The sequence below is a fragment of the Spodoptera frugiperda genome, chromosome 5 (assembly GCF_023101765.2).
Source record: "Spodoptera frugiperda isolate SF20-4 chromosome 5, AGI-APGP_CSIRO_Sfru_2.0, whole genome shotgun sequence".
Classification (NCBI taxonomy): Eukaryota; Metazoa; Arthropoda; class Insecta; order Lepidoptera; family Noctuidae; genus Spodoptera; species Spodoptera frugiperda.
In genome coordinates, this window is record NC_064216.1 from 7,907,151 (window position 1) to 7,918,756 (window position 11,606).

Sequence of the window (11,606 nt, forward strand, 5' to 3'; positions counted from 1 at the left end):
AAACGTTTAACTGGCAAAACAGACATACCAAAATAGTATATGCATTTCGAAGAATAAGAAGTGTATGTAATTTAAAAATTACAAAACAGGTATGTAACCTGTCAGAATCACAAAGATGATACGACCATCAAATCTTTTTTTCCATTCTACGGTAGAACATTCTAGTTCACTGTCCGTCGTACATATCAATTAGACGGGGTGTAGTCGTTCGCGCCACTATCTTCACGACCATCCCCTTAATTATCGGGTAGACGGTAAGCCAAGTTATTGCCACCCACTGATGCTTGCATCTTAACTAGATTAGCTGTCGAATTCTGCTCTTTACGATCTCCTACACAGCTTAACTTTCTACGACTTTTGTTGTTTAATGGAGCGAGAGATAGTAAATTGATTATGGGAATTGTATCTTATTTTAAGTAGATATTAGGTTTCTTTTTATGTCTAAATAGTGTAAATATTTTGGGCCTTATTGGACATATGTTTAAAATGTATGAGTAATGGCCAAACGTCGACATAATAATATATGTACCTATAGTAAAACAAAACAAAAATGCTAGTGTAGTGTTGGTAATCTTTCTTGTAACTTATTCATAGTCCTAAAAGTAAAAAGAAAAATCGTAATGATTCTTCTTTCCTATAGAAAATCTTTTTTATTTATTTTTATAAATACCACCACCATTTTCGTCCAATCACAGTGAAATTCGAGCTGGGAAAAGCGTGTAACAACAACTAGTTGTCGGAGCTAAGTCAGCGTGAGCCGTGTCCGTTACAATCAATCTCATTTGTTGCAATTAGCGGGACGCCGTCTGCCGTCCGCGTCACAGTTCGCCCGGGGAAGTTTGGAGCGGACGCTTACTAGCGATGTCGTAGCGATCAAGTTTTGTCACACTTTTTGGCTGCTAATTGTACTGTTGTAGATGATTGACTAAGTAGTGTTTTGGTCTTTTGCCAGCGGATGATATAATAGACCTAATGGATTTCTGGATTTGACTATAATAACAATAATGGTTTCACGTAGATGCAGACTTTAGACGTCACCCCTATCCCCCAATGCAATTTATGCTATGACTATTATAAAAACCTATATAAATGGCAGATATTTTATAAATCTGAAAGAAAGTTGTAATAATTCTTGGCTGAACATACAACCAAGTGTTCAAGACCGAGATTCCTGATCAGTTTCTCAAAACGTTATCCTTTCTACGACATAGGTACCAAAATGTCCAGTCCACCAAAATCCAGAATAGTGATTCGTCGCATCGTGTCATTGTGCCCGTGTGATTGGCTGGCCACCGCAACGTGGTGGAACGCGCGGAGTTTTCTGCTCGCGGTTTTCTAATCTGAGCGCAAAATTCGTTCGCGTTTTCGACAGTTCCATTGAAATGTTTTATTCGTTGTAAAAAGTATATCTACTCTACTCAGTTTGTTTATAGTGTTGGTTTTTATTTTAGGAATGTTTAATCTTTAGTCGATTTTATAGATACAGTTTCAAATTAGATGTTTTAAATTGTTACAACATACTAATCAATTGTCTTACACCAATTGTGGCGTATGTACGTTATACCGAATTGTATAGAGGAGAAAAAGAATATAAAATCGAACTTTGCACTGTTGTACGAATATTTGAAAAGAAAATCTAGTAGCCACGAAAGGAGGTTTCTTGATCAGCAACTGCAGACATTTTCAAACAAATTGTCAGTTGTCAATCACATTTGTCTATACGTTTTTTTTTTTATCAAACGTTAAAATCATTAAATCATACAACATAAATATTTTTATACAATTATTATTTTGTACAGCATTATATTTGGTTTTTGATAAATCTTCGTGACAAGTTAAATAAATAATGGAAGAAAAAAACAGTAAATTCATTTAAATAAATGCAAAAGGAAAAATTACAAGTGTTTTGGTTGGTTTCGTATCAAAACATTACGGGAACAGTTTCGACCCAAGTTCTTAAGTAGCAACAGGAATATATGCAACGAAGAACTGGTGAATTGTTTCTTCATTTTGAAAACACTCGTGGCATAGGTACGTTATTTTGTAAGAACCCAGTGAAAATAAGACTGTGTAATTATACAGGGTTAAAGGGTAAGTCGACCTAAATCCTTTAAGACGTGATAGTTTACATCATTCCTGACTGATTTGACCATGGGACCCCATATCCCAAACTTAACCGTTTTCAAATTATCGGCATTTTAACTTTTTTGATAAAATTTCCCATTTTTTTGGCTATTTCTCCCTTGTTTTGTCTTTGGTGGCTAAATTTTGTTTTGTTTTTGTACTTTTGTGTAGTAGATTAGTTGCTTTATTATAACTAGAAAACTAAAACTGTAAATAACTGTACCAACTGAGTCGTAGCAGACGATCGAATGTTAAAAAAAGTAAATAAATTTGTGATAAGTTGTTTTTCTTTGTAAGATATTTAAAAAAAGTCTATGACAACTGTTCTGCAAATGTGCGTTAAAATATCTACAATTCTTCAGCTTTCTGATAAGGTCTTTGCCAAAACATCGATGAAGTACTACAAGGTAGTAATAAGAATATCGATATTTAAGCTTCAAATTTAACTTGAGTCAGATAACAAAATAAAACAAATCACTTCAGAAGGAGTGTCAGGGAGTGGCTTTTTTTTGAGTGGAGAAAATCATCCAATGACTTCTCCGCGACAGTGTCGATTGACCATTCCCCGGAGCCCCACAATAGGTAGTCCGCAGCTCCGATCAGGCATCAGCCCTACTGGGCCCCATCTGTGGTGGTCTGATGGCTCTTTGAGGCGCACACATAAAAATCCATAGGGGTCAGGTTTGAACTTCTAGCTGGCCACGGTACAGGTCCGCCTCTCCCGATCCACTTATTGGGATAATTAGTGTCCAGTGCGGGCCTGCGGACGGCGAGCAAGGGTAGCTCACCGCCCGAACAGAACCAGACCCGAGCGTGCGACGCGTAGCGTTCCGCGCGCGCCTCAAAGAGCCATCAGACCACCACAGATGGAGCCCAGTAGGGCTGATGCCTGATCCGGAGCTGCGGACTACCTAGCGGGTTTACCGGGGCTCCGGCTCGAAAAGCAGGAGAAGGAACAGGGTGGTTTTTAGTCAGTAAGAGTCTGACACTCCCTCTCGCCTCGCCCAAGGTGGGAGAAGTCATTGAATGATTTTCTCCACTCAAAAAAAGCCACTCCCTGACACTCCTTCTGAAGTGAAGTGAACCAGTTTGTTTTATTTTGTTATCTGACTCAAGTTAAATTTGAAGCTTAAATATCGATATTCTTATTACTACCTTGTAGTACTTCATCGATGTTTTGGCAAAGACCTTATCAGAAAGCTGAAGAATTGTAGATATTTTAACGCACATTTGCAGAACAGTTGTCATAGACTTTTTTTTAAATATCTTACAAAGAAAAACAACTTATCACAAATTTATTTACTTTTTTTAACATTCGATCGTCTGCTACGACTCAGTTGGTACAGTTATTTACAGTTTTAGTTTTCTAAATAATAAAGCAACTAATCTACTACACAAAAAAGCAAAAACAAAACAAAATTTAGCCACCAAAGACAAAACAAGGGAGAAATAGCCAAAAAATGGGAAATTTTATCAAAAAAGTTAAAATGCCGATAATTTGAAAACGGTTAAGTTTGGGATATGGGGTCCCATGGTCAAATCAGTCAGGAATGATGTAAACTATCACGTCTTAAAGGATTTAGGTCGACTTACCCTTTAACCCTGTATAAGTTGATGGTGTTCATGATAATTTACCCGGGTATAAAGTTTTAGAAGAATAATCTCCTCCTATGTATCTCCTGGTCATTTTACATGTATTCAGGCCCACAATATACAAACAGAATTGTTCCGGACATCGATTGCCATTCCCTGACCACAATGACTGGCACTCGATTTGTACACCCCGCTTGGGAATATGAATATAATTCACCAACATATTGTCCAATGTTTAAAATAACTTCACCTGTAAATTAGGACGAATATTTAGAATGATATAAATGCGAAAATCGGGTTCGTATTTACAAGATTTTTTTTTGTAATTTTATAGTTTCTTGTTAATATTTTTTTAAACGTTTATATCAGTTTTTTCCGATAGTTGATTTGATTCTCTTATATTTTTTTGAGGGAACAGTCTTCTGAAATTGATTGATTTATTTTATTTTTAACCGCGGTCGTTCCACTATCGGGCAAAGGACTCCCTACTTCTTACCTTTTGAAATGCAATAGTTTATTTTATCTTACTCTTTTTAGTCGAATAAACATCGTCCAAAATGAGCGTCGCCTTAAATCCCATTCAAGCACGGCGAGTCAACGGCACACTGCGAAGACCTGACATGTTCTACGTTTATGATGATGGAACTGAATCAGATAAGAGCTCTGACAAAATATTGACTGCTGACTGCGCCGACAATAGCACGCAGACCAAGGAAAACCCAAGTAAAGTATCATTGTATCAGTCACAAGTCGTTGAACCCCGATCTAACGATTAACAATCACGATAGTAAAGCTCCGGTTTAAAATAATCTCAGCGGGCCCTTGCTACCTTAATTTAACTACATCTATGCGAAGCTGGGGCGGGTCGCTAGTAATATTATAAAGCTGAAGAGTTTGTTTGTTTGAACGCGCTAATTTCCGGAACTACTGGTCCGATTTGAATAATTCTTTTTGTGTTGGGTAGTGCATTTATCGAGGAAGGCTATAAAACATCACGCTATAACCAATAGAAGCCAAGCAGAGCAGGTGAAACCGCGCGGAAGTAGCTAGTATACTAATATTCTACAAGAAGTCACATTTTTGATTTCAGGGCAACGCTTAACAATACCAAAATGTTTAATAACGCCGCGACGAAAACTAAAAAGAGGAAAATGTGAGATAAGTTTACAATTCAGTATCTTAGTACCAGTTTGCTTTACGTTTAAAATAATCGAAACGAGAGCGCGTTTGCCGCTCTGACTGGCCGACTCAAATAAACCAACCAATCTCTGACTGGCCGACTCAAATAAACCCACCAATCAGCGCTGTCGTTTCGATTACTTTAAACGTAAAGAAAAGTCGTACTAAGGGTACATATAAAAAGTAGTTTAGTAATATTAGGGAAGATAATGATTTGATTGACGAACCATTTTCTCATTTTCCCCTGAAAACATGACTCAGTATGACGTTGGTTGTGTGATGATTCACAAATTTTGCTAATTAGTGCAGTTTCTGACCAAAATTTTAAAACACGTTTTCTTATTTCCAGTGAAATTAATGGACTGGAAAAAATACCACAGACTGAGCGTAATATACGCATTCATAGAAGAACTAGAAAGGGACTATCCAGCAATATGTACTGTGTCTGTGATTGGAAAATCTGTTGAAGGGAGGGATATTAAGGTAATGTTTCTTATTAGTCTAGAAAATGTTAGTCTCCTAATAATGTGAAAGTTCATTACTTCCCTCATCGTGCATGGGGCATAGCTCGCAGGAGTCTAGTTTAGAGACCTAAAGCAAACAGCAATAACTTTATTTCTCTTGTTGATGAATTATAGAACCATGTCGTCTTTCAGCAATGTCGTCGGTAAGCAATCGCTGATGGAAAATAGACACCCGAAACACCAGACGCATTACAAATGTGTTGCCGGCCTTTGAGTGTTAGGAATTTAAGGGTTGTTGGGGAATCGGGATTTGGGAAGTTCCAAGCCCATTTGTGCCGAAGCATGGCTCTCCCACGCTTTAATCCGTATCTTACATGTTAAATGATAATTTGGTTATTTTGTCAAAAAAAAAATTGACTCACGATAAAGTTACCCTGATCAGTGATCATAACATAGGCACTGAACACTAATTACTATGCTTTTTAGGTTATTTAGGCTAGTGCTTTCTCTATCTTCTCCAATGTCTACTTATTTCCAGATGTTGAAAATATCCAATAGCAACGCAGATAACTCCGGAGTATGGCTGGATGCCTGCATACATTCTCGAGAATGGATTACTGTTGCAGTCATTACCTACATAGCTGATATGATTGTCAAAAACTTTCATACGCTTTCTTCTGCTGTGACTAGTAAAGATTGGTAATTTGTGTTATTTTCTTAACATCTTTTCTAAATTACGTACATAACTAGCAAACCCGTCGAAATCCGGTTCGCCGCCAATGATTTTCCCTGTTTTCCTGCTTTTCTCTTGATTTTTCTTTGCTATAAACCACACGCAGCCCAAAACTTTTCCAACGAATGTAAAACCGTGGAAATCGGTTCGTGGGTTCTGGCGTTATAGCGCCAGGAAGAAAAACCCGACTTATTTTTATATAATAATATCTAATTTAATATTATTTATAAAATATATTAAGGGTTTTCTCAAAAGTCCTTTATTTATGAAAAATTACAGTCTGTTTTTGATTGATGTGACCCGGTTTTGTTTCCAGGCATATTATACCAGTTCTAAATCCAGATGGTTACGAATACACGCACACACATGAACGAATGTGGAGAAAAAATCGAGCGAGATATGGAGGAGAATGTGTGGGTGTGGATCTCAATAGAAATTTTAGGTACGTTTCTCCATGTTGAGTATTTATTTACTTTTTAACTTAAATTAATATGAATTATTTATTGTATGGTTCATGTATACAGTTCACAGAACAGCACATTTTGTTTAGGTACATAATTATTGTTGATATTGTTGACCAAAAGAGTAAATAAAACGTTACGATATTATATTAAAAATACTTCAACCTATGGATCATTCTGACTCGAGACTTCCCGCAACAGGAGAAAGCTACCCAACAACATCAAGTTATTGATTAACCAACTATTAATTTCCATAATGTTCTCTAGCTACGGTTGGGGCCAACTCACCGGGGAAGACGGCTCATCAGATGAACCAAACCATATCTTCTATAGAGGTCCTACGCCATTTTCTGAACCAGAAACTATTGCAGTAAGGGTACGTACAACTTGATTTTGATTCGACTAGAACATATAAATCTGATGGAAACTAGAAATATATGTAAAGTCCGTAGCTAGTGGCAGTGAGTTAAGAATTCCTCATTATAACTCTTCTGTTTCAGGATACAATACTGGCATCAATAACACCTTTCAAGGTGTTCATCTCCTTTCATAGCTACTACGAGCTGATCATCTTCCCGTGGGGCAACAGACAGGATCCGTGTCCCGACTACCTGCACCTGCTGGAAGGTGGCGCCGTCATGGCAAGGGTAACTCCACGTAAGAACCTAGTAGATTGGTAGTATTTGACTGTTATTTATTTACGATTCTCATTCAGTTTGTAAATAAACTGAGTGATACTATCAAAAGCACCCACTTAATAAGAAATATTCTGGCCTTTGCCCTGCAGTGGGACGAACATGGTTGAAATCTAAATCTAAATCTAAGAAATATTCAGAAGTGTTATGTTTCAGGCAATACATGAAACGTCCGGAAAGACTTATAAAGTCGGAAACACAAAGGACCTCACTTACTACGCATGTGGGACCAGTATCGACTGGAGCTATTCGATAGCGAAGATACCATACTCCTACATGCTAGAGCTTAGAAGTAAGCAACACAGGTTTAGACTGCCGAAAGACCAAATAATAGAGAACTGCAAAGAAATTTGGAATGCCGTCAAGAATTTGATGGACTACGTTGATGAACATTGAAGTAACGAACGTCTTCACCAATACAGTGTGCTGTTAATATATAATTTGGTGCAGTTGCTGTTACGTGAACAAAAACTGCCGCCAGTAATGTAAGCGTCTAAATAAAAAGCGATATACACGTATCATTTGCACGTTTATTTGTGTAGAACTAACAAAACATGTACGGATACTTTTAAGTTTAAACGTATTACAAAACGAATTAAGTGCGGAGTTTTTTCGGAATGACAGAACAATTCAAACATTTCTTTTTGTCAGAAAATTCGACGAGAGCTTTAACACCATTTAGGATTTCTTTACAACATACAATGATTTCTTCTCTGGGTAGCAGGAAGCGATCCTGTTTGCTTCTCAATTCGACAAGGTAGGAGAAGGGGATGCGAGCCGTGCCATAGCTCCAGTCAATACTAGTTCCAGAAGCATAATACATTATATCCTTAAAGTTACCAACTTTGTACATACGACCAGTTGTCTCGAAAATGGCCTGGAATAAACGTAAAACTATAAGAAAAATATAAGTTACAAAAAATAGCATGCTGCGTACAGCACTCCTTCCACTCATTTCACACTCATCTTGTGAACTTAATTGCTAAACGCAACAAGCTGGGTTTGGTTAAAAACTTTGTATTTGTTGTTGTTTGTGTTTCTTTTATGACGTATAGATGTCTTTGGAATTTGGTACAAGTATAATCTTCATAATCAGCACAACATTAATTAGGTCTATTGCGCCTACCACACGTGCATGCCTGACCACAGTTTTAATTGCACATGCTTGTCGCATGAAAAGACTGAACACTGATGTGTCTACCACACGACACAGTTAAGTACGCGCAAGCCACATTCTTGTCGACATCGTCGGCGTGGAAACAATGGTACCCAATGAAGAACTATTTCTTCTGCTATTATTTTTCAAGTGTTTGCTTGTGAAAAAAAGAAAATACAAAAGTCAAAGTGTAAACGATCAAAGTGGATAAAAAAATGGCTGTTGAATAGAAAAATTCATTCACATATACATCTACTCAAGGATTTAAGAGATGAGCCAAGCGATTGGCGGAATTATTTACAAATCCGTAATAGTAAATCCGCCATTTTTAACGACCGTGCGCTGTACTACCAACTCTGCGCTCGCAGACAAGCTTGTACAAGTATAGCTTGCGCATGCCAGAATTTCAAGCAAGTTTAAAAACCATCAAGCCAAGCATTGGAGTTTGCGCATGCTACCGTTTTACCAACTACACGCACAGTGTTCAGTGTACAAGCTGGCATGCGCAAGTAAAACTGCGGTCAAGCATGCACGTGTGGTAGGCGCATATGTCTAATGTTAATTAAAAAAAAGTGTTGGAATCTTACTTTAGCCATAGCAGTTCCACCTTCAAGTAAATTGACATAATCCGGGCATGGGTCGGCTGTGTGACACCATGGAAAGGAGATTGCTTCACTGCAAGCGTGAAACGATAGGAATATCTTAAACGGTGTCCCCGAGTACAGAATTATATCCTACAAAAACATTGTAACACGTTTCTTTAAAAATATAGAATGTAATAGATCTAATGTTCAAGCTAAAAACATCAAACCTTAATTGCTGTAGTTTCTGGTTCCGAAAAAGGTTCTGGACCACGATAATTTAAATGATTTGGATCGCCAGATGAATGCTCTGTACCACCACGACCCCAGTAGTACCTGGAATATACATGAAATATTCTGAGCCTATTTCACTGTATTTATATCTGTTCAGAATGTGACGATGGCTTGGACATCTAGAAAGAAGGGCCAAATTAAAAGTATCCTTAACCGACAAGCTTGCATGAAAAGACTAATGACTGTTGATAAAGCGAAAGAGGTATGTAAGATTCGTAGTAATTGGCGTTCCATTTTCTCTGCCTGCCCACATGGGAGACAGCCGTGAGGTTATGTTATATCTGTTAGTCGAAATATTGTAGTGACCACTTTCATCAGTCTGCTAGTTCTTTACTAAAATCTTCTACAGTTGTAAACATTAGATGTCATAACAGGAACGTACATGTTCTTCATTACTATAAAGAGCTATTATTAAATACTTCAAAGTTCATACCCAAAATTTCTGTTAAGATCAACTCCGGTAACAGCATTTCCAGACGGTGCTCTATTTTTCCGCCACATCCTATCTACTGTGTGCGTGTGTTGATAGCCGTCTGGATTCAAAACAGGTACGAAATACCTAAAAATGTTATGTCAATTGAGAAATTATTTATAAGTCTTATGTTTTCAATAACACATTCATACAATTTTTTGGTCTTTTTCTTAAATATACAGGATTCAGTTGTTTAAGTTAATAAAGGTTTAAGTACTCTACCAGTCTTTACTCGTATAGTTAACAGACAGGGTATCAAAATTTTTGGCTAAATAGTCAGCTATGTATGTTACAACTGCTGTGCTTATCCACTCCCGCGCATGCGTTGCACCGTCCAGCCATATCCCTGTATTATTGGCATCGCTGTTTGAAATTTTCAGCATCTGAAATATTTACACAACGTTAAGATATTTTAGGGAACAGAGAGTAAAGTTCCCTAAGAAAAGAAGGATCCTCGGATCAGGCGAGGTGATTATGCTTGGCGAGTTTTCTGCCCAACTGTTGTTCGTTGGGATTGTCTATCTATGTTTATTGGCATGTAAACTTCACATGTGCGATGTAGGATTTTTATGACGTCATCCGTTGATTTGCTCGTTGATAGTCTATGTGCGACTTCTGTCATCCGTCACTTGTCTTGTGTCACCATAATATTAAAAAATATGATGATGATGATACAATAAGGATGCTCAAATAATTTCAAACCTTGATGTCTCTTCCCTCAACAGTTCTACCAATAACGGACACTGTGCATGTTGAAGGAAATTCTTTCTCCAAGTCATTCAAAAAACTGTATACCACGTGCAGTGGGTAAAAATCTCTCCAATCAAGCGTTCGATCTGTAAATAAAACCATAGCTATTGGTCCACATGTTGTGTACTAGCCAATAGTAGCTATTTTAGGACATTAACTAAGCTGAGGTGAGGAGTCTTAGTGAGTAGTTTAAAGATATTTAAAAAGTTCATAGAAATAAAAAAAAATCCTTACTCAAAGAACATTTTAGCCGAGTGACGAGGGGACTCCGAAACCGACGCGTACCAACACACGCTGAAGCGTCACTCATTATCACATCGAAAGGAATATCTCTTCCTCGGAACAGCTTCGCCATTTGCATAATTCTCGTCCCCTCTACCAGTACTTCCATCATGTATTGATGCTCTTTGTTGATGATTATGGCTGTGGATTAAAAGACGTTTCTACAGTTTTTTTTGTAAATATTGTGTATATTAAAGTTTGCAAAACTAATTTTGATCAGCATAGTTCCAAAAGAATACTTTTCTATCCAACAGTCCCTTCTTCTTCATCAGCTCGATTATCTAGTCCATAAGAATCTAAGCATTTAACTTGACTGCTCATTTGAGATGGATCGAGTATCCAAGATCTTACTGATTTTGGAAAAAAAACTATTTGGCTTACCACCCTTACTATCCAGGGTCTTTAAAAACATTTTTTGTCCTTCTTTTGAGCAGTGTACGTCCCATATTTGATATCTCGCGTCTTTTCGTGCCACTTTGAATGTTGTATTGTAACCCTTATACAGTGAATTTTGTCCCAATTTATTTTGGGTTGCACCGAAAATTTTAACAAGAATTTGACATGTTAGAAAATTGTTTGAAGTTATTTTGACATTACTTAAGTTTTATTTTTTCTGTAAAATAGAGAGAATCTTACTAAGTATTTATAAATCGACTAATGTGTAGCTCCTATTTTTTACTATACTTTAAGCTGAGGTCTTTGTTCAATAACATAATTACCATTGACGAACAACAACGTTCAATATTTTTTCAACACCTTTGATTGCCGAATATTTTTAACTTTTTAAACACAGCTAACATGATTTCTTTGGGTCACTTTTTA

General features: G+C 37.2%; 2 protein-coding genes across 3 annotated transcripts; one reads left to right on the forward strand and one right to left on the reverse strand.

The window, feature by feature from the left end:
• Nucleotides 1-1,695: 1,695 nt before the first annotated feature.
• On the forward strand, nt 1,696-7,770 carry LOC118272223 (carboxypeptidase B). 2 transcript variants are annotated; one of them, XM_035588583.2, is made up of 9 exons: nt 1,696-2,031; nt 4,255-4,440; nt 4,808-4,870; nt 5,246-5,379; nt 5,899-6,059; nt 6,410-6,535; nt 6,822-6,930; nt 7,055-7,201; nt 7,406-7,770. In XM_035588583.2, the coding sequence occupies exons 2-9, from the start codon at nt 4,275-4,277 to the stop codon at nt 7,643-7,645; spliced, it is 1,146 nt and encodes a 381-aa protein (XP_035444476.2). In that variant the 5' UTR covers nt 1,696-2,031; nt 4,255-4,274; the 3' UTR covers nt 7,646-7,770. The 2 variants fall into 2 exon arrangements, with proteins under 2 accessions (XP_035444476.2, XP_035444477.2); XM_035588584.2 differs by having other exon boundaries at nt 1,699-2,031; nt 7,055-7,211; nt 7,406-7,555.
• Nucleotides 7,760-11,370, reverse strand: LOC118272224 (carboxypeptidase B). Its single transcript, XM_035588585.2, has 8 exons — nt 11,166-11,370; nt 10,737-10,925; nt 10,455-10,588; nt 9,975-10,135; nt 9,714-9,839; nt 9,217-9,322; nt 8,993-9,139; nt 7,760-8,126 (listed from the first exon to the last, which is right to left on the reverse strand). The coding sequence occupies exons 1-8, from the start codon at nt 11,194-11,196 to the stop codon at nt 7,845-7,847; spliced, it is 1,176 nt and encodes a 391-aa protein (XP_035444478.1). The 5' UTR covers nt 11,197-11,370; the 3' UTR covers nt 7,760-7,844.
• Between the last annotated feature and the right edge of the window lie 236 nt (nt 11,371-11,606).

Bases quoted from the DNA above. Each gene is read 5' to 3' on its own strand.
- LOC118272223 (XM_035588583.2), top strand. From the start codon at position 4,275: ATGAGCGTCGCCTTAAATCCCATTCAAGCACGGCGAGTCAACGGCACA. The intron at 4,871-5,245 runs GTGAGATAAGTT...TCTTATTTCCAG, and splicing joins AAAACTAAAAAGAGGAAAAT to TGAAATTAATGGACTGGAAA. The intron at 7,202-7,405 runs GTAACTCCACGT...GTTATGTTTCAG, and splicing joins GTGGCGCCGTCATGGCAAGG to GCAATACATGAAACGTCCGG.
- LOC118272224 (XM_035588585.2), bottom strand. From the start codon at position 11,196: ATGTTTTTAAAGACCCTGGATAGTAAGGGTG. The intron at 10,589-10,736 runs GTAAGGATTTTT...TTTTATTTACAG, and splicing joins TCGGCTAAAATGTTCTTTGA to ATCGAACGCTTGATTGGAGA. The intron at 10,136-10,454 runs GTTTGAAATTAT...TAAATATTTCAG, and splicing joins TTGAGGGAAGAGACATCAAG to ATGCTGAAAATTTCAAACAG.